The sequence below is a fragment of the Neopelma chrysocephalum genome, unplaced genomic scaffold (assembly GCF_003984885.1).
Source record: "Neopelma chrysocephalum unplaced genomic scaffold, ASM398488v2 Primary Assembly neopelma1_42b, whole genome shotgun sequence".
Classification (NCBI taxonomy): Eukaryota; Metazoa; Chordata; class Aves; order Passeriformes; family Pipridae; genus Neopelma; species Neopelma chrysocephalum.
The window spans coordinates 3,894,390-3,921,630 of record NW_020897701.1 but is presented as its reverse complement, the minus strand read 5'-3'; the positions used below and the strand labels follow the sequence as shown (position 1 = coordinate 3,921,630).

At 41.3% G+C, this 27,241-nt stretch overlaps 1 protein-coding gene across 1 annotated transcript in view; it reads left to right on the top strand.

Annotated features, from left to right (window-relative positions):
* Positions 1 to 4,851: 4,851 nt before the first annotated feature.
* Positions 4,852 to 27,241, top strand: part of LOC113964664 (transmembrane protease serine 11E-like) — a 39,436-nt gene continuing 17,046 nt past the window's right edge. The window contains exons 1-4 of the mRNA XM_027677170.1: positions 4,852 to 5,039; positions 12,702 to 12,823; positions 13,523 to 13,641; positions 26,660 to 26,727. Of these exons, the coding sequence (XP_027532971.1) occupies positions 4,876 to 5,039; positions 12,702 to 12,823; positions 13,523 to 13,641; positions 26,660 to 26,727 (473 nt within the window). The 5' untranslated portion in view covers positions 4,852 to 4,875. The remainder of the gene's footprint in view (positions 5,040 to 12,701; positions 12,824 to 13,522; positions 13,642 to 26,659; positions 26,728 to 27,241) is intronic.

Below are 27,241 nucleotides of genomic sequence, written 5' to 3'. Positions count from 1 at the left end.
AGATGCAGAGATGCCATACAATCTTCTTGCAAAGTCTAGGGGGGCTACAGCCATTCAGTTTTAAGCATAGGCATCTGCAGCACTGGGTGAGTTTCAGCCTTTTCTCCCATCAGAAAGCTGGCATCAAATGCTCTCCTTTAAGTACGTTAAATACGTACTATGGGCTATGGCTGTGAGAGCAAGGGGCTGAGCAGGTTTCGTCTGCTTAACTGCAATACCAAAGCCAGAGCTTTGTCCTGTGGAAAAGTAGACTGGAAAGGTAAATTGTCAGGTATTGTTGGTATCGTGGGTCTGTTTTCTGAGCTCGTCAACCTTCTTGAAAACAAGATAGCAAAGAGCAAAAGTAATTCTGAGAATTTGATAGGATGGAAGGTTTGCAGTGGCATGCAGCTGCTTCTTGCTTTGATCTCCCATTTTGACAATTCCTGATGATTCTTGTGGATCGAAGACACTGATCAGATTTCTTCTTGTTCCTTTCCTGTCAGGTTGGGAATCTTGGTACAAACTGTACCATACCCTGAGCTAGAGGAGACAACCCAAAGAACCCAAAAAAGATGACACCAGGTCATCTTCATGCTTGACCCTTAGATGCCATACCCAGCGCTGTTACCCCAAACTTGCCTGGCCCTGTAGGGCATGGAAGGGAAAACAATCCATTCTCTGCCACCTAGGCAGAAAATAGGTTACCTGAGAGCGAGCTCAGCCAGAAGGTCTCACAGGGAGGCAGCAAACCAAGCGAGACCCTCATTTGGTACTGTGCAGTCCTGCCTGATGCATGCTGCATTTTTCAGTGACTAATCTCCTGAACTGTGTCTGAAAGGACAGCCAGAGTCAAAACAGCTGCAGGATGGAGATCTTGAACATGATTTTCCTATGTCTGATTTAGTCTATGAAGTCTTGAAGGCTAATGCGGTGTATGATAAATCATGAGACCACTGAATCACATGTAGGATTTTGTATGCTGCTGCAGAGTAAATTAGAACAGGTAATAGCTCTGGCAGAAAGTATCTCAAAGAGCCAGACTCCACTTGGCTTCCACCAGGCAACTTAGCTGCTAACAAATAATATGAAATCAAATCCAAGCTACCTATCTTCTGCGGATGTAGAGATGTAAGAAAAGCCTTGTTTTGTGTATGCTGCTTTCCACAGAGATCTGTCTAAGTGCTCCCAGTCAGAGCACTTCAGATGTGTAAAATAATACTGCTCTTCCTTTGTTTAATTTGATCTGTGCCCGTAAAGGATTTACTTTTATTTTCATGGGCCTTGTTCTTTGTAGCCTAGTCTAAGTCATGTAAGTATCTCAGTCACTGTCTCTTTGGAGATGGTGTGTGCCTTGACAGGGAGCAGAGGATTCGTGCAGTGGATGTAGAGACTGGGTAGTTACCCTGATGGAAGAAAATGCAGGCTGTCCTGTTTCACTGCACCAAGCAGCAGCTCTGGCTGGGCAGCTGCAGGGGGCAGGCACACATGTGCCACCTTTTTGCCTCAAACGGGGTGACAGGCTATGAATTCCTTTCTAATGACTCTGGTAGTGGGGGACTTCTACTGTCTAAGGGTGTTGCCGGTATTTTGGGCTGGCATCCCTGGCTGCAACTCAGACGGGTGTAGCAGTTTCTGTTACAAGGGCCTGGAAAGAGGGACTATTTGGAAAGCAACCAGGACAGGATCTAGCATACTTCAGAGCTTGAGGCCATTTCTATAGCATCTGAGAGCCTCCACGTGTTCAGTATCTCAAAGCTGCACGGGCGTGTAATAAAATCTGGCCCCAAGAGACTTTTCAAGGCTCAAGATAAGGACTTGGCTTTTCTCCCAGCCCTTACATTGGCTCTGGAGAATCATTCTATCCTTGTAGTGGATATTCTGGTTTTGTTTTTCTACTTATCAGTTATTAACTGCCATCAGTTATTAAGAGCCTTGGCTAGGCATTTCATATAGTAAAGGAAAACATGCAACAATAAACTGGCGAACGTTTTCTGTCAAAACAGTAAAGTTGTGCAACATGTCCACAGCTGAAGTTAAAAAGTATGAAGAAATGTAGCTCATTCAGATCTTCCCCTGAATTTTGAAGGCCAAATGCAAGACATGTTTGTGTTTTTCAAGAGAGGGAGGCCTGAAGCCAAGAGAGGGAGGGCTGAGCTGTCAAGGTGTGCTGATGGAAAAATGAGTGGACTAGGGAAAGATTTCATTGCAGTGTACCAGTTTTGTCTTATCAGATGCTCACAGAATCACAAAGCAATTTAGATTGGAAGAGATGTACAGAGGTCACCTTGTCAAAACCCCTGCTCAAAGTAGCTGTAATTATTTCAGGTTGTTTAAGGTCATGCTGTTTAACAGCACTTCTGTCAGTTCTGTAAAATATCACTGGGAAGAACAATCACTTCTCACTGTAAAAGTAACGACTGACTGTTGTCTTTGGTCTAAAATGTGTGGCCTGGGTTGAGTAACTGGTAGACAATTATGTAAAATATCTTTGCTTGTAAATTCCGAAGATGTTATTGCTACGGGGCTGGCCAATGGTCTTTTCTAAAGGTATTCTTTGTCTTCACAGCCTGTGAGCCTGTGTAAGTATGCAAACATAAACGAAAGAAGTCTATTATTACCATTCTTAGGCAAGCAGTCTGTCTGACCGGCTGGGCTGACTTCGCAGGGTTAAACTGAGAGACTGGTCATTACATCTTTTTACACTTTCATTCACAAAATCCTGTGCACCCACATTCTCAGATTTCCACCCTACACTTTGATAGCTAGTTTCCGTACTGCTTCCCTAGTATTAACCAAAAAGATTAGTAATTACCTAGCTTACTGAATGACACCCTAATATCAAGCACTTTGAGACTTGATAATTTATTGTTAGGAAAATTATTCCTTAATTATTATCTTTTCTTGGCCTATCTGTACCATTGTTCCTGGGGGACACATATGTGTAAATTGATTTTGCATTCTGATGCAAAACACTGATCCAGGCAAGTGTATTTCCTTGTTTCACACTGTTTGGCAGGACAGCTCATTTTACTGGTTAATTAATTTGAAAACAAAAGCAACCTACTTAAAGTTTTATTAGGCAGATTGCAAAAAATTCTTGTTTGTAAGAAAATGGAATAATTTCTTTGTAATACCTTAGTTATTCATATCCTGGAGTAGTAACAGGAAGGTCTGTCCTAGTGTGATCTGAAAGTTACCAGAAGTTCATTCAGTTCATTCTGTTGTCCAAGACCTTTCCTCTAGCACTTCTTCCTGAGACCCTTTGCAATTCTAATGAATGCTTTTCATTCTTGTTCAGGGCTCAAGATTTCGAGTAACTGTTGTCTCAAAATCTAGATGTTTGATAAAACCTACTTCTCCTATAATATATTTTTTAGGTGACCCAGGTGGTTAGAGTTGGCCATTGAACTTCTGCTCACACCAGGAACAATTCTCTGCATCTCATGGGGTAAATGCTTCAAGCGCCATCTTTTTCCAGTGTTTCCCAGTGTAAAAAAGAAAAAAACTCCAAAGATTTCTAAGGTATTTTCTTGACTCCTGCATTGAAGTGGTTTGTAATCAATCTCCAACACTCCATCAAGTGCTGAAGTTCCTTTGGGGGTGTGTGTGTTTCTGGGTGGAGAAGGGAATCCTTTGTGCATAATCTTTTTTGAGTTTTACTAATTTTGAAAAAGAAAATAACAGGGTGGGGGGTAGGCCCAGGGAGAACATTAGTACTTGACAGGTATGTGTGTCAGTAAAGCCCCAGGTGAGGTAGGTAACTGCAACAATGCCCTTTCGACAGGGAGTGAGGAGAAGCCAAAAAATCCAATTAATTTGATCAAAGCAAAGCAAGAAATCAAGGTTAGAGAAATAGCAGATGCTGTGCAGCAGTGATCAGCTTTTCTAATTGTCCTCAAAATGGTCTGCCCAAGTGCTTATAAAATTGCATTGAAATGCCTGTGAATGGGCATCTTTGGGGAAAGATGGAAAAGGACTTGGTATGATCAGGTAAAATTTTCCTCTTGCCTTTTTATTTTTTTTATTCCCTCCCTTTATGATGAGGTTGTTTCTGGAAGATAGTAAGTGTTCCCATAAAAATGACTGAAACCTTGAGACTTCATTGGAAAACCAAATGCTTCAAACTTTTGGGCACAAATGCAAGTGTATCAAAAACCAGAAACTAGAGGTTTGGTTTCTGGTAATTTCACTTTCTGGTTTGGGATTTTAGATGCAAGTGCAGGTTTTCTCACTAGTGAATCTCTACTTTTTCCCTTTCCAGCTGGCTCTGAAGAAACACATTTGTGCTTGGAGAAGGGAATTCCAAGGAGATTGGTGGCCCTTTTCACAGAGTAAGCATTTTTCACAGGCGGGGTTATGCCAACCATTAAATGACTAACATGTAATTAGGAGGCTGGATACTTATAGTTGTCTTGTCCCTGATGCCAAGGGAATCCAGAACAGCTGTGGATGAGTGAGCACCAAGGTAGATGAGGCTTGGCTGACCAAGCCATTTACATCCACATTTGTTTTTGTGTTGGCTATCTCAGAAGAGAAGTGACTTAGTGTTGCGGCCAGTGTGGTGCCTCTCCCCTGTGGGTTTTACAGCGAGTGTATGGTAGAAGGTGCTGCTGCTCAGGAGACAGAAAGTTGGACAGAAAGGGAGTGCTGGAAAAGAGAGATCTCACGCACTTCCTGTTCCACTGTAGTGAAGAACAAATCTTCTTACTTGGGCCGGTTTATCTGCTCACTCCATCTCTGCCTGCCTGGGGAGCTCTTTGATGTGGAGCTGATCTGAAGGTTGCAGTCTCCTTATCAACTCCATGCTTACCTCTGTTTGTTTTTATTCTGAAGTTCGTTCCCTCATTTTGCAATAACCCACAGGGTGCTGGGTGTTGCGCCAGCTGTGCCTCAATGAAGGATCTTCATTCAACACCTTTCCCTTCCCGTCACACCAGTCAATGCGACTCCTGCATTTTCCAGCACCATTCGCTGCGCAGACCAGACTTTAGCAAAGCCTTCGTTGGCGGTCAGAAAGGCTACCAGACCTACCGGGACCTACCATGGGACCTTCAAAAGTAGGTGGCACATTTTAGCTCAGCTAGTCTAACTTGAAGGTGTAATGGTGGTAAAGGATACTGTCTATGGGAAAGCTTTAGGATTTCGAGGACATAGATATACAGAAGAGAAATCTGTTTGTTCTCTTGCCTGATTTTGGAGCTCATTGCTCTATCGCTACCTCTTTCTTCTTCTTAGATCTAGGGTACATCAGGGATCTGTCTGAAATGTTCATCCCGAAAAGGGGCATTAGAGGGAAAGCTAAACAGTAAACTGCAGGCTGAATGGGAGGTTTTGGAGATTGTGGACTGGATGAAAAGAGTAACATGTGGCTGGAGTGAGAAATGCCAAGGGAAATCCTTCTCTACCATGGCCAGGAGCACAAACATTTGCTGTCCGCTTAGAAAGATGATGTGATGGCTCAGGTTGACATTTACCTTTCCTCCCTGTGACCATCTCATCCTGCCTCCAGTAGGCTTTTATTGCAGTAGTGCAGAATCCAGGAAACTCTTTTGTGTCAAAATCAAATGCAGTAACATGATTTTTGGAAATTATGGGTTTTGATAAGGTCTAGTTGCCATAACATTTCCCCCAAATCCTGCAAAAAATCCCAGTCAATTCTGTGATGGCAGCACAACCACATGATGGGAACACTATAGGGGTTCATCATTCTGGTTTTGACCCTTGTATTTCTCAGGAGTAATGAATTACAAGGTGTTCTGTTTCTGAAAGTATTTTGTGCAGTCAGAGATGCTGGACATCCATAGTTTTGTTTTACTGTAAAAATAATTAAGGTAGTGCTGAAAAGTTCAGAGTATTTTTACAAAAATAAGTCTTCCAGCTGCAACACTCTACTATGCTCTGTTGGGTCAAACCAGAGATTGTGTCACAAGTGCACAGCAAACCTCTTGGAATTCATTTCTGTTCAACACACTGGATTCTGGATTCACATGGTAATGGGGATACTCAGTCTCCCATGAGTTTTTTTCTTGTTGTTGCCTCAGAAGTTGAAGAAGCTTAAAAGTTTGACCTCGGAAAGAAAATCCCAAAGAATCTGAAATATTTTTTTAACATCCTAATTATTTGGCTGGATGGCTGAATTTTTCTGTGGATTGTTAAAGATTAAAATATTACTCTCCTCTCTGGCATTGCTTTGGGCAAATGGCTGCGGAGGATTGCAAGGTACTACTTATTTTTTCCATCCTCAATATTTTTAAAAATTGGGTTTTCTAAATAATTTCTGGGCATGCTGAAATAGAAACATTGTTTCTGGATGGACAAAAGTTATTATTGATGCACACTTCGGTGTTTTTTCTTATTTTGTGGGAACAATATAATTTTAGTCAATACAATGTCATCTTTGCCAGGAGACGATGGATTTCAGCTTTTTGTTCTGTGTTCCCTAGTGGTACCCTGCTCAATACTGCAAGATCCCCTGCTCTGTTTAATATCCACAAATTAAAAGTTATGCCGCTCTTACTGTCAGGTGACGAAGAAATCCCCATCAGTTGTGAATACCAGTTTGTGCGTGTTAAATAAAGAGGGAAAACTAAGTAAGAGTTCTGTACCTAACAGAATTGAAAAGCCGTGTTGTTTTCTAGTTAGAGGTAAACCTAGTTGCCAGGTCTTGTTGATGTATACAGTGGTGTAAATAATTTTAATACCAGTGTGCTAGAGGGTAGTTAAACAACATCTGAGTACAGTTTCTTTACCTCCTAGTTAGGAAAGAATTTAATTGTTTAAATGGTTGTTTAAATTATTATAAAATCTAAAGTACATTAATGAAAAATCTGTGTTGGATAGTTAAATACTTTCATGTTTGGGAAGGGATGGAAACTGCCTGGTCTTAATCAAAGCCCCTTTGTAGTCTGTTAGATGCCCAGAGATCTTTGCTGGGCAGGGATGTGGATCTGAGTGTGGAGCTGTAAGCCTTGCTGTTTGAGCTCATCGTCCTCTGCCTTAGTCCCATATAAGAGGGGTATTTCATTGTTAGCTTTATCCAGTTCCAAGATGCCTCTTTTCAGAACATTTCAAGCTAAGTTGGAACGTGTGCTCCCTAAAATCCTTCAGGAAGCAAAGCTGCTAAGGAAAACTGGGCGGAGTAGACAGTCTTGCTGGTCTTGTCCCTCTGTTGTGCTGTGTCCTGCAGTCTGGAACGCAAGTGCAATGTCCTATCTGCAACTTCCTTGTGAAGATCTTGTGCCCTGGCAGGGTGAGGTACAGGGTAGCTAGTGCTGTATATGGTAGTCTAAAAGTGAATATGCATGTGGAAATGCAGTGCCACTTGCACCAATTTGTCATGCAGTAGGTGGGCAATATGAATGCAAATTACAGACTGTTGAGGTGTAGCAGGAAATAGATACCAGCCCTGGTGCAAGAACACTCATGTACCATTTGTATTAATGGGAGTTAACTTTGATTATTGTAGGAGGCAGATGTGGTTCCTGCCTGGTGCCAAACAGAAACCTATTCTGTCAGTTTGTCCCAGAGTACATCCCGAGTTTAGGAAACCCTAGAGAAATACTTTTGATTCTGGTACGCTCCACACCTGATTTGACTCAGAGAATTGCTTCCATTTGTGTTTTGTTGCCACATGCACTCAGTTTCTGCCCATTTTAGACAGGAAAACTAGAATGAGACAAGATCTTCTCCTGAGCCTTAAAATCTAGTCATGTTCATTCACTGAGCAAGCCCCAGTGTAGGATGCCCTTTTCTGGCACCTGCTATTCCTCTTATACAATGTTTCAGAAGTATTTCATTTTTTGATTTTTTCACAGGTGGTTTTATGATTGAGCATTTTGGGTCAGCATAAGATTTTAAAATCAAGGCATTCTGCTTCCACCACATACTCCTTCTGTGTTTGTGTTTCTGATTACAATAAAGATCTTCATTTTAAATTAAGCCATACTAACGCAAAGCTTAGGATGGCTTAGTCTGACATGCTTCTGATACAAGACAATCTGAAAGCTTCATGTGGTCTGTGGACAAACTTGGTGATGACAGGGGGACAGATTTTATACAGAACTGAACATGGAAATTTTCCAATTTCTCTGCCGCTGGACAATTGCCTGGGGTTTCAGTATCAGCTGAACCACTTGTCTGAGGATCTTTCTCTAATTTCAGCAGCATTTTTCCCGTGAAGAAATTTGTGAAAATATGTTGCTAGATTACAGCATCTCACTGTTTATCTACCCAGCCTATTAATTGTTTATTATATATCCTGGTTTAACCCCAACCAGAAATTAAGTAACATGCAGCCACTCACCCTCTCCCCCCCACACACCCCACCCCCCATCCCAGTGGGGTGTGGAGGAGATTCGGGGAAAAAACAGTACTGAGCATGAGGCTCTATGGTATGGAATATTCCTTTGGCCAGTTCAGGTCAACTGTCCGGCCATGCTCCCTCTCAGTTCCTTTTGCCCCTGCTCACTGCCAGAGCATGGGAATCTGAAAAGTCCTTGACTTACAATAAGCACTACTGAGCAACAACTAAATCAGCAGTGTGTTATCGACATTATTCTCACATTAAGCCTAAAACACAGCACTGCATGTGAAGAAAATTAGCTGTATCCCAGTTGAAATTAGGACATAAAGTATAAAATAGAGAAAAAATGTATTATTGTCCAGAAAGGTAAGCTTCTAAACTACAGGGGAAGTTGGATACTTTCGGTCATATTCTGAGTAGACATAAGCTGTCACAGCTGCACACAAATTGTGATGATCACAGAAGGGCTGGTCTGTTGTATCAGACTTGCAGAACTCCTTCACAGTGATGTTCAGTATAGTTTTCATATACCAGTAAACAAATTTAAGTAAACAAATTAAAACACATTACTATCCTGTTATTTCTGTACTTGTATATTACAATTATTGCTAAGGTTGATAGTGGTTTTTCTAATTTTTTTTTTCTCAAAACACCTTAAGAGAGAGGTGCTACATGTATTCTAAAACAGTGGAGAAAATTTGTCAATCCAAGTATGCCTCTCTTATACGACTAAAAACAAAGGACATATAATAGCCCACAAGAGATCATCTCTAGGTGACTGTTTTGGGCTTGGCTTTTCAGCTGTCTGTCCTGTCAGCACCTTTCTTGAGCAGACACTGTAAGTGCGTGTATGCCAAAGCAGAGCCTGTGCTGTCTTTCCTGGTTCGTGCTGACTTAGCTAGACATGGTCTCTGATATGAAGCTCACTGCAGGTAATGGAGGGGTTCCACAGATGTCCAAGTGTGCTTTCAGCCCCAGTGAGGAGGACCTTTGAGGTTTTTCCTCTGAAGCAAGCATTTTGACTCATAGAAGGCAGTTGTAATTCTGCTTCTTTGCAAGAAGTGAATATAAATTCCAATAGGTAAAAGACACTAACTTCTTTTGTAAACAACAGTTTCAGGTTGGAGGGAGGCAAGTGCATGCATGATTTATTTAATGAAATCTTTATCATTTGTTTACTGAATGGTACCCTTAAAAAAAATCTTAGGATATTAGGTAAGGTTTTAAATTTTTCTTTGATTTTTTTCTCCTGATACTCCTCTGTTACTAAACATTGACAGACATCATAAACTGTGTCCGTCTTACGCCTGTCTTGTAAAATGCATAACAGGAGGGATCTCTCTGGCTCTGTGTTTGTTGGTGTGAACTCCTTGTTAAGGAAAAGGTTCCTGGAGGTCTTCTCTGTGTGTGATGGGAAGGAACACAAGTACGGAATGCAGGGCTCCAGATCACCTACTACTGTTCAGGAAAGGTCTCAGTGGGTATTTCTAGGAGAATGAGTCAGTTGAAAAACCAAGACAGTGTTTGGAATTATTAGAAAACAAAGAGAGGACAAACAAGCAAAATTGTCATGGCAGTGTGAGCAATTTTATATCATTTTTTGTTGTTTCTCTCTGTCAGCAAATATTTCACTCCTCTTCCTCATAGGACAAATCTTAATCTGGGACTTGGCAGTCTTCTGCCAAGAGATGAAATCCAGTCTGTGATTGCAGTGTGTTTAAGATTACTGCACAGGCATGGTTGTCTGGGAAAGAGCAGAGTTTCTGGGGAAGAGGGAAGGACCACTTAAGCTGCAGGCAGAAAAGCCCTGCAGAAAGCCCTCTGAAGTCAGTGGGAAGCTTTCAGCTTCAGGTATTTGGTTCAGGCTTAAAATTTTCATTTCCATTTCTACTCTGGAGGACTTCAGTGACCTCCCCAGATGGTGTGTTTTTAATCCTACTGTGCATTTCTAGGCTACACTCCCTGTTCCCTCTCTTGGAGGCAGACAGTTCCAAAGGAGTTAACAAGGATTGTTAGACTCTTGATCTGAGAAAATAAATTCCCACTGTTAAACTTTATCAGCTCTCTGCAGAGTATTCAAGCCCTGACATGTCATCACATGGATTGAAACTGTTTCAGTTCTGGCATGGTTACTTCTCTTGTGTGTACTGAACCCCTGTAAGTACTGTTCAGTTTTACTCAGTGGGACATGTTGTCAGATACAATAATTAATGTTTGAGGAACGAACCTCAGGAGATACAGCAAAGAAGCAATAAAGCTCAAAGTTAATGGGAATGGAAAAGTATCAGTTCAATGATCTTTATGGGTTTGTCTCACAGATATCTTTGAAAACCTGGATTTGAAATCCTCCTGGTCTGCAGCATGCCTATTCAAATGGGGAAGCATCCAGATGGTACAGCCTAATCAAGGATATTTTGCTCAAAAATACCTTTTGTTTTTAAAACCAATTTTTGTTTTTAAAAGAAATTAGGAGTGGAGAATAAAATTTAACAGGTGTTTCACGCTTATGTGTAAAAAGAAGGGGGAAAGTTTATTCAGACAAAACAAAAAGAAAAAAGACATCCAGGTCCCCAACAGTAATGCCCCCTCCCCATTAAGTGACTTTCTAAGATGTATTTATCAAACAGCTTCTTGTTTGAGGAAATTCAGTTTAGAAGCTGGTGCTGAGACCCCTCTGCACCTCTTTGAAATGATGCTCTCAAACAGGTTTCATGAGTTAAGTGAAAGTCACATGTGTGAGTAAAATTACACATGTGAGTAACTGTTGCAGACTGGGGTTTCTCTTTGACAAATGATAACATGGAACTTGAAAGAAGAAATAAAGAAGAAGAGTTATAAAAAAAATGTTACACTATGTAAAAAAGAATGCTGAAAATGTTTCAAATTTATAGTGCTCTATTTAACTGTGTCCCCGTCATATTACTTCTGGTCTGAAACCGCTGTTTTGCTGATATGATAGGCAGTAATTTCTTCAGGCTCACCTGCTGCGGTGCAGTTAAAATTTTAAGGCAAATTCCATACAGTAGTCTGAGAAATAATTTTGGAGTTGCTCTTCTCTGGACTCTTAATAAGACTATTTAATTTGCTTTTTTTTTATGGGTTCACAGATGCATTTTGAATCAAACTCGGGAAGTTACTAGGTGTTTTACAGGGTAGCAGGAGGGAAGGAAACACTAGATAGGAGAAGCAGGACAAGTCTCAACAGATCTGAGATGAGAAATTATTATTCCCATTCTCATTCAATCAAATATCATGATATTTGGCCTAAGTCAGTTGTTTTCCAGGCCACAGTAACAAGGCTGTAATTGTAAGGCATTGCAATGGAATTAGAATGAAATATCAGGACCTGCTTTGGTATTTATGTACCATGCACACCGTGCTTGCTGTCTTTTTCCTGCACGTAGTTGCAGTGGTTGCTTGCAATTATTTCAACTTATTTTAATGTATTTAAACTTATGGCTCATGAGATGTATGTTCTGGGAGTGAGCTACGTGTACTTTGTCTGTGGGAACTCACTGAGGTGTCTTGCAGCCTCAGGAGAGGATCCCTGCAGCCTGCTTTCCAATGGTAGGCTATACCTTAACCTGAAGGTGGGTATGTCTGCATGAGTGAGGTATCTGACTCTAGAATGAAGAACTCATTACCAAAAATTGTTGTTTCCTCTTCTGTGTTTTTTGTAATGGCTCATAATAAAGTAAAAACTGGCTTTAAGGATCTTCAGGTGTCTTTGAGTTTATAAACAAAGGCAGAATTTGCTATAACCAACTTTTTTCAGACAGTTTTTGTTTAACTATAGTACTGACTGTCCATTGATTTTCCTTGAGTTAATTAGGATTAGCACCTGTAATTAGGAGCACAGCAGAGAGAAGTATCTGGTGAGGTTTCCTACCTGTGTCTGCTCACATGTCCTTGCCTTTCCCTGTCATACTATCACTTCAGCAAATACTACTTGAAGCAGTGCTTTCCTCTTGCTTTTAGATTCAATCTAAGTAAAACAGGAAGCAAAAGCTGGCCCTCTGAAATCTCTTTCTCTTTTTTGTCCAGCTCTGCTTTGAAGGCTGAAGTGGATTGAGCAGCTTGAATGGATTGAGCAGCTGGGAGTCACATAATAATCTTAGTGTGGCTCCTATTTAATTTGGCCCTAATAATAAAAAAAACAAACCCTCAAACCTGTCTGTGTTCTTTGACTTCTAGCACATCCCAACATCTATTTCAAAATAGTCTTGAGTCATGGTTTCATTTTCAAGGGTGTTGAAGGGTGAGAAGTCAATTAATATTGCTAGGAAGAATCAACTGATATGGACTCATCAAAGGAGAAAACTTTACCTTCTTTTTTCTTTTTTTGGGGGGAGGGGTTGTTAAATAGAAAAGAATATCTTATTAATCTTCTCCCTTTGTTGTTCCTAATTTTCCCTAGAATTCATCAGTCAGCTATTAAAATAAGACATCTTGAGCCCCGGAAAATTGCTCTAATTGTTATTGGAACAGCAGTGGCAGCAGCTATCACCATTGGTCTCCTAGTTTATTTTCTGGCATATGGTAAGTTTTACATAATGTATCACCATGCCTATGCTTAGTGCATTTCCTTTGCGCCTGTTGTGCTGGGAATTTTCACCAGTCTGTCTAAAGCTCACTTGGGGAAAAAATACTGGTTTCTCCAGAGCTGTCTTTCCTTCCTCACTTAGCATCTTTGCAGATCTCTTAGGAACACTTCCTGCTGTGCAGGGTGGTTTAGGGCTGTTGTTTCTGTTGGCTTTCACTTGCTTTCACTTGTTTCACATTTTTCTCATGATCTACTTCTGTGATTAAGTCAACACATAAGTCTTCTGGTCTCCCTTACATGAGCAACAGAGCCTTCTGCATGTCTGTCTGTGGTGTTTTGCTGTTCCCTGTTCCTGATCACCAGCAGCTGCCTGCCAGGGCTTGGTGTTGAGTTGGCAGGCCAGGAAGGAAGGTTACTCAGCAGGAAGATGAAGCTTGTGATCTTGTGTGAGCCCTGAAGTGCTGTTGGTTGGCCACAAGTGTAACTGTTGGGGAAACTGGGCTTTGATCACCTAACTCAATTGAGTGCTTGCTCCTGGGCTCCTAGCTTTTGGAAGCTGTATTTGAATGGGTTGGATAGAGGTGAAGGCTCATCACTCCCTAGATGTCTGGATATCAGTCAGCCCCAGGTGTTTTTCTAAAGTTCATTCATCTTGGTCCTTCGAGTACTTCCTATTCCTCTTCTTTCCCTTACAGATCAGCAGCTGTTCTATTACAGTGCCAATGTAAAACTCACCAACATCCGGTACAATAACGAATTTTCCAGACAGTCCTCAGGAAGGTTTAGAGACCTGAGCGAGAGGGTTGAGAGACTGGTAAGTTTGGACCGTTGTGCCTTTCCATGAAGTATGATAGTACAACAGTCACTAATGTGAACAGCGCATTCTTGACCACAAGTGTCTGGTGTACCCTTGGCCCCCACGGTGAGCAGAATGGATAGCATGAGAGTTGTGATCACACCTGGCAGACCAAGCACTTCCCCCTCTGTGTGTTCTAGTGTGTCACCTCTCTCTATCCCTGCAGTGGTGAAGTAGATATTGACAATAATGTCGTCTTCCTCCTATATCACTGATCAATTGTGTGTGTTCTCTTTCACTGCCCTGAGCCTGGCTTTGTGATTTATGTGCCATTGTCTCTAAGGACAGCATTCTTTTACACCCTCTCCTTTACAGGGTGGGGAACTCTACCTGTTGGGCTGTGACTGTATGTTGAGAAAACAACACACAAGCCCTTTTCCTGCGCCTTTGGTATGTTTTGTTGGGAAACCCTCCCACAAATAGCAGAGGCTGATGAGTGGCTCTCAGTCATACAGTAGCTATGGAAATAAATAGACACATTGCAATTTCCTTTCTTGTTTTCTCTTTGAGACACTACCCCACACATGCTAATTACAAAGTTCATCTCTATACAACAATAAGCATGTGATTGTGCTTGTATCTTTTTTTTGTTTTACTCATCAGAATCCGATGCATATCTCTTACCCCCCGTTTGGCAACCATGCACAGGTGCCCAGTTCATAGGACAATCGATGCTTTGCTCCCCACTATCATTTAATTTAGGGCCATGTCACTTGTCCACAACAAACTGTGAGCTGCGGTGTTCATTGCTCTGCAAAAGTAGGGTGCTGTGTAGGGATCTGGCAGTGCTAGCACCTCTTCACAAATCCACTGTTAAGGGCCTCAGAGATCTTAGTTATCCTCTTATCTGTATGCATTTGTTTTCTTTCTACCCTCTTTGCCCACTGGGGACCATACCATATTTCCTATGATGAGCTTCTGGTGCATATCTGCATGTATAGAGTCTTACACAAGCTGCGTTCACTTTGGTGCTACTGCTTTACAACTATTACCTAATAATTGCAGCTTTTTAACCTTGTGATATAGGACCTTGGAGAGGGAATGTTCCCCCTGACCAAGAAGACATTGTGCATTGCTGAGGTGGAAGGAAGGCAAGGACTGGGAAGAAGTCTGAGGAATAACGCTTCATCGAGTACAGTTGTATCCCTTCCTCCCATTCCATTCCCTCATCATTTTTTAAAACATGTGGCTCCTTTGGAAAAGAAACACTTATTTTAGCTAAGAGGTTCTTTCAGACAGTCCCCAATGCAGTCAGATTTCCTCTGAGCATGGCTATCAATTTAGATGCTTGAATGGAAGCCAATGCTTTAGAAACCCCGTCTCCTTTCTGGGTGTTGAGCAGTTCTAATGGTAGTAACAGTAAATACCAATACTGGTTGAGCAGTAAGAACCATTATTTCAGAGCGTGTTAATTGTACCTGATAAGTAACACATAAATTTTATGAATTCTTCGTTCTAATTTTAGGTCAGCTTATGTAAATGGTCCCTGGCATAATTTTTGACTTTTTGTGATTTTAGCTCCAGATGTTCCATCTAACAAGGATTTGTGAGATTGACAATTGTCCATAAGCTTACTGAAAACAACTCGGTACAGTAAAGAAACAATATGTTCCTTGTAAGTCTGATTTTATAACAGCAAAACTCACTTTGTGGTGATTAAAATCAAGGCAATCTTTCCAGACGCACATATCCTCTTGATTTCTTGTCTCAGAACATCTGCATTTTTATTTTGCAGATTTTCATGCCACCTCTTTAATAGAGGAGGAGATAGTTGAGTTCTTTATCACATTTTCTGATTTGTCTGGATTTACCAAAATCCTTTGCAGTCCTTCCCTGGCTAGTGTCAGGATATGGATGACCAAGCCTTCCCATTGTCATAGTATTAAGGATACCTTAAGCTCATGTTGTGAAACAGTGAGTCAATGAAGATAAATGCAATGTCTTTCTCAACACTTGGTGCAAAGTGAACAGAAGTGAATCATCTCTGATAATCAGAAGCATTCAAATTACCTGAGTTAGTGCAACTCCCTGACAAGTGCTGCCTTCTCCGATCCCTTCCCTGATGCAGCCTCCTTCATTTTGCTCCAGAACAACCCTGAAAGGAGCTCTTTTCAGAGTTGATGTTTCACCAGGAAAAATGTGTTTGCTTCCATAGGGAAGTCTACAATGCCTTCCTTGGGATTGGCAGGAAAGGTTTTGATGTTTGCTTTGGTTTCCAGATTTGAATAGTAACACCCATTGTGTGAACAACATTCCTGACTCTTATCTCATTGAAGGTGGGAGGGAATGCAGCCAGATCATGCCAGAGAGCTGATGAAGCTGGTGTACCAGTCAACATCTCAGGGCTGACTGGAAAGTCTGGAAAATGTCTTCTGGGGTGGAGCTGGGGGGACTGAGGAACAGATGATGAAAGGTCTTTGCTCCTTGAGTGGCTTCCTGCAACTGGCTCTGAGAGTTCCTTTTGTGCTCTCCTGAAAAAGCAGATCTGACTGAATGCCACTGGTGAAAGAGATATTCCAGCGCACCAGAGCCTCCTTGTTTTTCTAGTTGGACCAGTCCTTCTTCCCTTGCAAAGCTAAAGTGCACTGTGCAAGACTGTCCCCTCTTACACTGGATAAAAAAGGCACTGTCACAGCCCTATGACTCTTTTGCCAAGGAGCCTCTATTTTATATGGGCTCACTTATTGTGTGGCTGATCTGCACAACTTTCACCCACTAGTTTTCTCCACCTCTTGCGTCAGACTTGAATTTTTTTTCTTTTCCCACAAAATCTATTAATTCTATTGGATTTCCCAAGAATGCCTTGGACACCCTAACTACTCTCTTGTGAAGAACATCCTGTGGAGAGATTTTCAAGGCCCTGCTTCAAGCTTTGCTTCTTCAACCTCTCTGGCACGCCAAAGTCTGGAGTGAGCTGAGACAGCCAGATAGACCTGGGTGACTGGGATGATCCCAATTGTCTCCTCTGGGCAGCTGCAGTAACTGCCCTATGTGCAGGAAGAAGGGTGAAGGGGCATTGTGTCCAATGTGGAAAGTCATCTTTGATCCCAAGAGAAGGAGATGTGCATTCAGGAGAGCTTGAAATGAGTACCACATCAAGCCCATCTCAATGGGAATTGTCTCAGCTGAAGGCTGGCAAGTTTCTAGCTGTGAGAGAGAGGTGGATACAAAGCAATCACAGCATGTGACCCCATTAGTGCATTTCTGATTGCTCAATAGAATCAGACACCAGGCTTTACCCTGCCCACCAGTGATTTGTAAATGCACTTGTTGGGTCTCTTTTGCCACTACAATAACTTTCTGATACTTTCTCCTGGAAGCCGTGGGCTTTCCCCTCTTCAATGACAGTCTATGCAACCCTTCTCCTTTCCCAGGCACCGAGTATTTCCCCGTCTCCTTCTCTAGCCACAGCTGTTCCCAACCCTGCTGTCAGGCTGCTTCTCCCTGCCTATTCTACGTGCCTCTGTCAAATCTTGTGTTAGATACTTTACCCTTCCCAGCTTTTGGGGTTATGCCCTGTCTGTTATCCCCTATTGCTCCTGCTCCCATGTGATGGTAAGCCAGGCTGGAGCTGAGTGGGTGAATGTTCCTCAGGTATGAGTGCAGCGTGGCTCCCTCCTTGGCTAGTTGGGTGGCTGGGGGAGAGATGAGGTGTTTGTTTTCCCTCCTTGAGTGCCTTGAGCCATTAAATGGATAGGTATAGATTTCCCCTGTTGTCTCATAATCCACAAGGCACCTGGGCTATCCTTTCCTTCAGCCATCTGAAACCAACACAGAACTGACTGGCTGGATCTGGGTAGACTGGTTGAGGATTATATTAAAATGATACCTGGACACTTCCCTGGGAAAGTACTGCCTATCCAAATATTTCTATTGAATTAATGGAAATTCATCAAGTAATTCTCACCTCAGGACTCAGTATTGTGTGTCAGGGCACCTCTTCTGGAAACAGATATCTTGCTTCACTGACATCAACTGACAAGACAATCTTCTGCATCTTTAAGTACAGATGTTCGGGGAAAGTTTTTAATGAATACAGCTCTTGAAGTTTGTCCTGTCTGATAGAGCTGAATTAGTGTGGGTTTAATTCAGAAATAATGTCTCTACTGAGTATTGCAGAGATGCTTGTGCTACCACAGGAAAATGCTGCAGAACAGTCCTGATGACTCTGCCTGCTCTCGATCAGTTGAATGGCTCACTGCCGAGTACCTGTACTGGGGAGGAGGAAGGCAGTTTTCTCCCTTGGCAGATGATGATTTTAGATGTTACTAACACACTTCTCACTACAGATGGGGTGGAGAAGAAACAGAGGAGCAGGCAGGTGCCATGCACCTCCCTCTCCACACCCCTCTCCAGTTCTTTGTGCTGCAATGTGGATGAGGATCCCAAGAGCTGCCAAGTGCAGCACTTGGTACTCAGTTCTCTGCAGCTCTGCACTGTCCCTGCTGCTTTGTGGTTCACAAAGAGGGCTTGTCAGCTGAATCCAATGACTCTATTTAGCTGTCCTCTGGGCTACCACCTCAAAAGATACCAGTGGGGAGCAATGGGAGCTCACTTTGTCTTCTGCATCTTCAGTAGTGAAGATTCTCATCTGATTCAGCACAATTCAGTTATGACCAAGGAACAGTTTGCCAGCCCCTGGGCACTGATATCTCCTCTGTGTAGACAGGAAAATGAGTTGGAGAGACAGTTGAAAGGCCAAATCCATAAAGCCACTTTACCATCTGGGAAGAGATCCCCAGAGATAAAAAAGAATTTTTCAAGTGCCTGTGGGTAATCAGGAAAGGACCTGCTTAGTTTCTTTGGCACACTTGGATTTTATTTACCCTCATCACAGTACTTGAGTTGCTTTGTATTTGTTCTTTCTGAAGACCCATGTAGACGTCTATGCTTCCATGAAAAGTATAGCTTTAAGACTTGATAACCTTGTGTGGTGGAAGAGTTAGCCTTCAATCAGATGCATGTAAAAGAAAGACTCTCTGCTTTATAACCAGGGATAAGCTTGCAGTCATCCCAATATTGGGAAATATCTTGTATCATGTAAGTTGTGAACAACTTACTGTCACATCTGGGGCTAGAGGGTCAGTCAAAGTCCTGACTAGGGTTTCCATCACAGCTGAACTCAAAGGAAGCCTAGCTGAAAACACCAACAACACCAGTGAGTGAGCAGATGAGACTGCTGTTTCATGGCACTTGGCCTTTTCGGGTCAGACATGCCTCGAGTTTTCCTGGGGAGTAGAAGTGTGTATGTATTTGGGAGAGAGAGAGAGGTGAAACACAAATTCCTTCAGAGCCAAGAGCTAGCTGCAAATCTGGCCGAAACTGTGCATGAGATGTGTTTGTCACACCTTGCACGTGGGTGTTTAGGTAAAGCTCAGAAGCCTGTTCCTTGCTCTATCAGTGCCTTATGGTCCTTGGGCTGGAGTAGATCCCCAAAGCAGTATTTTTGAAACATTCCTAAAGACTATTTGAGACCCCTGGTGGCCTAGTGGTTAGCGTGCAGGACTTTCACTGCTGCGACCATGGGTTCAAATCCCGGTCTCCTGGCCTGATGGAGGTCGTTAGCCCTGTGTGGCCATCCATCTATGAGAAGGACACTCTAAACAAACCTACGTCCTGAGGACCTCACTGCCATTGTCCAAGCTTGCTTGGCCCCGGCAGATGAACCTTAGGATTAAAGGGTGGGCTCAGTTCAGCGCAGGCTGTGTCTCACCTAAAAAATCCATTGCGCAGGCTTGAAAGGTAAAAGACCTTTCCCCAAATCTTCGTTCGCGAAGATGGGCCATTATATTATTAAAGACTATTTGCTCTGGGAGACCAGACTGTGAGGACTATTTTAGTGATGATAACTAAACATGCCCCAAGAAAGGGGAGTATGCTGAAGTTCAAGGGAGTCTAACATGACTCTCATTTTTACGATAAATGGAAAAGTGCAAGTATCTACAAGTATCATGTAACTTCACTTGCTGTGTGTGCTATTCCCCCCCAAAACACTTATTTTCCCCTCTCAGCCCCTGAAACAAAAGAAAATTTAATATAAATCGGCCAGATCACAGAAATTATGGTATCTGCAGCAGCCAGGTCTTTCCAAGGACTTTTCTGTCTTGCGGCACCCAGACCAAATTGAGTAAGAATGTTCCTTGGTTGTAATAAATTTCAAAAGAAATTTGGCAGTGTTTTCAGATAAGGATCCCAAAATCTAAAACCTAAGCCCTTATTTAAACCCAAGCATTCTTAGGCTCTGTATGTGCTCTCTCAAGTGCTTACTTAGTATTGATATGAGGTGTAAAGAACTGCACTTTTATTGAAAGGTTTTCTTGTACATCACTAAAGGCAATTTTATTTACAAGTGCATCTATAGTACAGAAGCCAGAATAATGAAGCTTTTTAAATGAAGTTTTTTAGAGACTTTTTTATAATAGTCTCCCTTTTTTCTTATTCTGACAAACAATATTGTAAAATGGGAAAAAAATCTTTTATCTATGTAAAAAAATATATTTGAGGAACATTTTGAGAGAAAATATACCAAAATAAATGTAGGACATTTGACAACTTCTGCTTTATAAACTTAATTTTAAGTCAATGGTTCTCATAAATAGGAAGCCTTGTCCTTGGACTAGCATGGTGCAATCGAGGTGCCCTCTATGGGTGACTGGGGCTAGAAACAATACAGAAAGGATTTTCCATGGTAATTCAGCCAACTGGGAAAAAATGGCAATGGATCAGTGGCCAAGATGACAGACTGATGACTTGTTTATTTAGGTCTGGAATTAGAGGTTGACAGCACACTTGACTGTCAGTATGTATATATACAGGTGTGGCCTTAAAGAGATAGGTGAAGTGCTGTACACTGAGAGAGGAAATAACTCACAGAAAACACCTGTAACTCACTTGTGATGCTTTTTTCAGAAATTCTTATTGAAATTAAAAGAAGAAAAAGACTCCTGGCATATGTATATATTGTATTGATTTAATAACAGAGATGTTTTCTTGCTTTAAATTTCATTTCCAGTTTTTCCTGTATCCATGGGTCACAGTAGCACAGGAAGCAAAAAAAAATATTGAGAAAAATATGAAGCATTTTCAAATGCTGGTGTGAGTTGATGCAGTGTAGTGCATGAAGCTGTAGTTTAGTGTTTTTCATCACTTGTAATATCTCAAACTGTTGGTGTGCTCCACCTAAATTGCATGAATTGACAGGATGAATGGTTAGTTATCAAAAATGTTACTAATATCCAACTTTTTCTCCCACTTAAATTCAGCAATCCTTCAACTTATTTGATTCTTTGACTTATTAATGAAATATAATTTTCTCAAATAATAGGCATGCTGACTGATTTTTCTTTTTCATATTTTTTTCTTGGTTCATCAAAGCAGAAGTTCTAAGAAGCACATACAAATCCAGGAAAATCATAAAACAGCCCACTGCCAACAAATAAGTAACTCTAATTCAGTTCCAGTGTGTGTCATGAAAATCTAAAAAATGTGCACAAGGAAAATGGATGTGAACCTGAGCTGGAAAAGGAATTCAAAATGATGTAAAGGGCAGCTATCAATAGTGTGTATGATTAAGGGTAGAACCTTATCTTAATTATATATCCACAATCCAGAATTACTGCATTGTTTGCAGGTAATTATATCAATGAAGTGATTCAAGATGTGAGCTGCTGATCAAGAGAGTGGTTGCTTAGAACCTGATGTTTTCAGAAGTGAGAATCCAAATTCAGTACTGAAGTTGTGTGGTTGATGGTATCTGGGCACTTGCAAGCTGAATACACCACCATGATCTTCCTTAGATTTCATAAAACTATTTTTTTCCTAAGAGGCATTCGCTCTTGTATTTCAGCTCCTTACCTCTAAGTATTGCTTAAAAAAACCCAGAGGGCACAAAGTCATTTTCCTGGGAAAAGTGTACTATTTGGAGGGGGTGGGGGGAACCAAATGCAAAGCCCTTCTCTGGATATCAGCACAGGTGGTTTTCTCTCCAAACTTGATTTTCTCTCCAAAAGTTGGAAAAATCTCCTGTCTAAGTGGACAAAATTTCAATAGCAGTGTGAAAGTTTTAGGAAGCTAATTATGGATAATTGAAAGCAGGGAGTAGGAATGGGAATACTTAGGTGACCTTAATTCCAGCTGTCACTAATACACATGTCTATAATGAAACAGTCATGTCATTACATGCCTTTGAAATTGGTTGCACTAGGCATGAGCATGGTACTTTAAATCCTGACGTTAATGCCATGTATTAGTCCTCTTAATTTCTTTTATCCGAAAGACCAATCTTTTTAGGAACTACTGTACAAGGACAATTATTCCTCTTTTGCAGCTGACACCTCCAGGAACCATCCAGCTGAGCACCTTATTTTAGTGCATTCAGGCAGTGCTTACTCAGTCCTCAGCTTCAGGAGCCTGGTCAGCTTAAAACCCTGTGAAGAGTTTGGGATACCATTTGCAGATGTTTGGGGTCACATAGCTCTTGCCTGCTGTGACACATGCAGTCTTTGTGAATATGTGGTTTCTGATAAGAAAGTTTCTGATCTTCTGGTTTGATGGAGGCACATGGACTATTACACTCACTCTCCTTCAGGTCCATTTTCTTCACCTTGGGCGAGGACTGTGGCTGTAGGGCTGTTATGCAGTAATTGATATGCCTGCTTCCAAGGAGAGTGTAATGTCCATATCCTGGTTTGGGACACTGCCAGGTTGTTTTTTTTTTTTGTCGTCCCTGTCATTCTTTCTCCTCATGTCCTCCCTCAACCCCTTAGTTGAAATCAGGGCAGGAAAAATGTCAGGTTCTCAAGGGAGCTGCTACTGGATTTACATTATGGGCACCTCTGGGGGTCTCAGCAGGTTGTGCTGTAATCTGGGGAGAGTCACTGAAGCAAGTGGCAGGTTCCAATTAATATTTACCGTCAAAGAGCTTTAAAAATCACTAATAATAGGCTTTACATCCTATAAGTAGCTAGTGAAGTAAGAGAAGAATGTATGAGGATAGCTATTGAAGGACTGAAATGGCAGCAGGTAAAAATGCAATACTATTGAGCAACAAGATGATTTGTGCTCCCAAACCTACTGAATGCTTTTGAACATCCCATGAAAGTAATTCAGTGGGTTCAGTAAATACTTAAGGGGAAAGTTCTATCAAACTAGATTTAAGAAAATATTTTGATAAATCCTGTTACCCTGAGTGCAGTGACAGAGCAGTGTGTGGTGGGAGAAAGCAAGGGCCCGACACAGCTCACCTTGCTGGGTCCCTTCCAGACCCAGCTACACATCTGGGCAAGCCCAGCTCATGTCAGCTCCGTAGTACACCAGAGCAAGGGGATCCCTGTCATGTGACTTACTTCCAGAGCTTAGGGGTTTTTTGGGTCCCAGGGAGCCAGGGCATATTGGATGACTCTGAAATCACAAAGATTTTAGTAGGTTACTCACAGGCCTCAGAGGGTTAGGCATGGTGCAACACAAGAAAAAGTGCATAATGATGAGATCTGAAGTTATTCAAAACAGGATAGGAAAAGAAGGCTTGTTCATCAACATATAAAGCAACTGCTGGCTGCAAGGAAAAAGGAAGAATTTCCTTTGTGGCTAGGTTTGTACACGTGGGATTTTTTTGCCCTTACTGCGTCTTTGGTACTAGCCACTATTAGTTATTATATTGAATGGGCCAGCATTCAGGAATGAAGTATAGTTTGTCTTAGAAAATCATACTGCACAGAGAGAAGTTTAGTAAAAAGGATAAAGGATATGAAATTAAAGTGAGGAAATACCAGATTCATTGAGCTAAACTAGTCAGCAAACATTAGCCTAAAGAAAATCTTGTTTGGACAAATGCTAAAATAAAAGCTGTCAGGAAAATGCTGCTCACTTGAAAGGAACAGGACTTGGCACTTAGTTAAGAATGCTCATAGACCTTGCCCGCAGCAGCAGCAGCAGCTGTCACCATTGAGCTGTTGCTAGACAAGGACCAGGAAAACAAATGAGATACACTTAATCAGTGGTGAATTTAAGGGATCTGGTCATGATAGTGTCACTTTTGAGTGCTGCAATCAAATCAAAATCTTTAAAATGAGTGTACATGCTTCTCTCAAGCAGGGCCAGGTCCCACCTAGTTACTGGACAAAGTTCTAGTTGCTTTTGCTTCTAGGGTTATGACTCAAGCTGAAAAGAAAGATATAAGCAGGCTGGAGAGAAATGTTTATCAGACGATGAACAGTAAAAACCTGATACAGAACATTAATCTTTGAAAGTTGCTATCTGAAGTCACACTCCTACATCTTTTCCTCTTGTATAAACTCTGTATGAATATAAAGATTACTGTTAATAATTCAGTTACCAAAATCATTGTTGAAGGAAAGAAGAAATTTGGGTCATATTTGTCAACAAAATTCATGAGCAGGTGAGAGACAGGGGCCACAGTGCAGAGGTTTGGGTAGACTTTCTTTCCTGATAAGATACAGCAGATCACAAAAGTGAAAAACACTAGGTCAAGTTTGAAGGTGTTAAAAGCTCTGAAAGGCTCACTGAAAACAAAACCACTCTCCAGTGACTTCTTTATCTGTTGGTGATGTAATATTAGGGCAACTCTTAAGTATGGGAAAGCTAGTGACAAGTGGGAAAAGTGTCTACTTTCTCAATCAGATATGAAAGCATGGAAGAGAATGGAAGTAACACAAATCTAGTAATTTTGGTATCATTTTAAATTGTTTGCTTCCTGTTCAGTCCATAGAACTAACTACCATCCATTTTGGATTTAATTTTCTGAAAACAGTGTCTGTTGCAGGTATTTCAGTTGCATTTGGACTTCCTAGATTCTTTTTGTAAAAAAGCACTGTGTGGAGTCGTGTTTTGTCAGATGTCACTGGAAGTCTTTGTCTCCTGCAACACGAGGTGTACCTGGTCAGACTGTCTGGAACATCTTGGAAGTGGTCCAGGCTGAGGAGAAAAGGAGAAAGCTGGACATGTTGGGAGTACAAAAAACAGTCACATGAGCTGCTTAGGCTGAAACAAAGATACATAATGGATGACAGAAGTAAGGATCCCTGTATCTGCTGTAGAAATGCAGATGGAAAGTTTAGGAAAAACACTTGCCATCTGAGACAGTACAGGTACCTTGAAAACACAGCTGTCGAGAGGAGATAAAGGATTTGGGAATGTCATACTGACTTAACACTCCCTTGCAAGGGATTATGAATTCTTGCCCTCTTCAGTCCGAAGCTGAAAGTCACTCTGCTTTTGCTTTACTTGTTAGCAATGTAGAAGCCTGAGGTGTACCTCAGCCCAGCTCAGGGCTCTCTATGATTGCAAAGCACTCTGCAAAGAAGTCCCTGTCCCAGAGATCTCAAAAGTTCTCAGAGGCAGTGCAGTCAAAGATAGCACATGCCACTGTGTGCCACAAAGCTGGCAGTGCTGCTTAGCTACATGCTTCTGCTTACACAATCATCAGTGAAGCAGTTAACACTGTGACAGAAATGATAAGCAAATGTTATGATTAAAAACAGCAAAGCAAAACAAACCCCCTTTTGCCTGATGGTAAATACTTCCAATAACCAAGGGGGATCGTGGTGGAACAGGCTGCAGAGTTACAGGAAATAAAACACTTTATTTCTAACTGTATGCCTCATACAGTTCAGTGGTACCAGCTGGCAATCTGCAAAGCAACAGGATAAAGCACATTCTGCATATATACAGTAGTTTGTTGCAGGTGATGTATTCTTCCATAGAATTTTGTCTGTTCCAAATGCCAAAGTAATTGCAGATAACTGCCAGCAACAGCAAGATAAAACATCAGCTCAATGTATGACAATTAAGAAATTTTCTTTTTTTCCTTACTAATGTATGCTTAAAATAACCTTAAAAAAAAAAAGTGCACTCTTCATCTTGAAATTACTCTGCTTCAATATCACTGTGTAATGACATGACATTATGACAACCAAGGCTGGAAAAGAGGTGTTCTGTGTTCCTTGGGAGGAATCAACCCCAGATTTCGTGCTTGCATGCTTGTTTCCATATCTGAAAGATTTCAACATACTAGAAGTTTGAGAACCATTATTTTTTTCTTTCCTTTGGAAGACAGAACATCTTGAGACTTGGCTAAATCAGACTGCCTTTATGGACTAAAAACTACGAAAAAGACTACTTGCATGATGTTGTAAAGCATTTCTATGTAGTTTTTCCTGTAATGCATTTGATGTTTACAGGATATGTTCAATTTACTGTGTCTTGCTGATAGGAGGAGTTGCTGCATAACTCACTAGTGACTTTGCTATTTCTCAATCCTTCAGTGATTCTGAGCCATTCCTGGCAGAATTTCATGCCATATGATATCACACTGTGCTGTCTCAGTCTGATCACGCAATCTCGAGATGACATTCAGCCTAAAGCAGGATGTGGTTAAGCAGGCACCAATAAAGATGTCATTTGGAGATTGATTCCTTACAAGTCCTAGATTTCCAGTTTCTGATGAGAATTGCTTGACAATTCCTCTAGCATGTGGAAAATCACAAGGGTGATAGGGGGACATAATTCGAGATCACCGGTAGCTTTGCTATAGATTTCTATAGAACCACAGAAAGGACCCCTACAAGAGAGGCTCTGCAGAGCACAGCATACTCTATCCTTTCTGTGGGCCATCTTTAGGAGGCTACGCTTTGGGAGACTGCAGCAGTGTATCCCAAGGATATTTATATATTTCTCATTACGCCTGAGATTGGATGAGGCAGCACTGTAGTGGCACACTTATGTAGTCATAGAACATTTAGAAAAATCAGCTTGCTTTTTATAATGTGCCTTAGGTCAAATGGGAAATGGTTAGGAAAGGTCTGTAACAAATGTTATCTAGAGGCTGGGCTGGATTACATTTCTTGCCTCTGCAAGCTGTGAGTTTGTAACTGAATACTGTTTTCTGAATGCTCCTTCCAGCAATATGTCTGTTTCCCTCCTTTTTTTTGTTATCTTATATTTTTTGTTTTTTCAACAGATCGACAAGACATTTTACAATTCCATTTTAAGGAAAAAATACATCCGTTCACGCTTAATCAGAGTGAGGTATGTGAGATAATAATAAATGCAAGCAGCTGAGATAAAATGAAATTTACAACAAGCCCAGCTAGATCTGATTCAGTAAAGTGTATTGTATGTAACACCAGAGCATAATCCCTAATTGAGTATAATCTTCTTTTGAACCATGCCCTCCTTTTGGATCTTGATGCAGAAGATAAACTTCAGTCAATCCAAATTCTATACAAGTTTGTGTTCAGATCTTGAGCAAGCTTTAGCTAATAAAGCAAACATAAATAAAGCTATCTGAAATTAAAAAGCATTTACAAAACTATTTCCTTCACTGTAATGCAGATGCCACTTCTTGTATTGCTGTTTTGCTGGGCTTGCCAAGTAAAATTGGGCTGTGCTGATTCAGAAGGTCCCACTTCTCATTGTGGCTTTAAGAATGGGTTTAAGTAGGTACCTGGGGAATAGCAGCAGCACAACAGACGTGTTGATTGCAACAACCGCTCCTTGGTATGCTCCCTGCTCCCTGCTTCAGATTTCTTGAAGTGGTTGT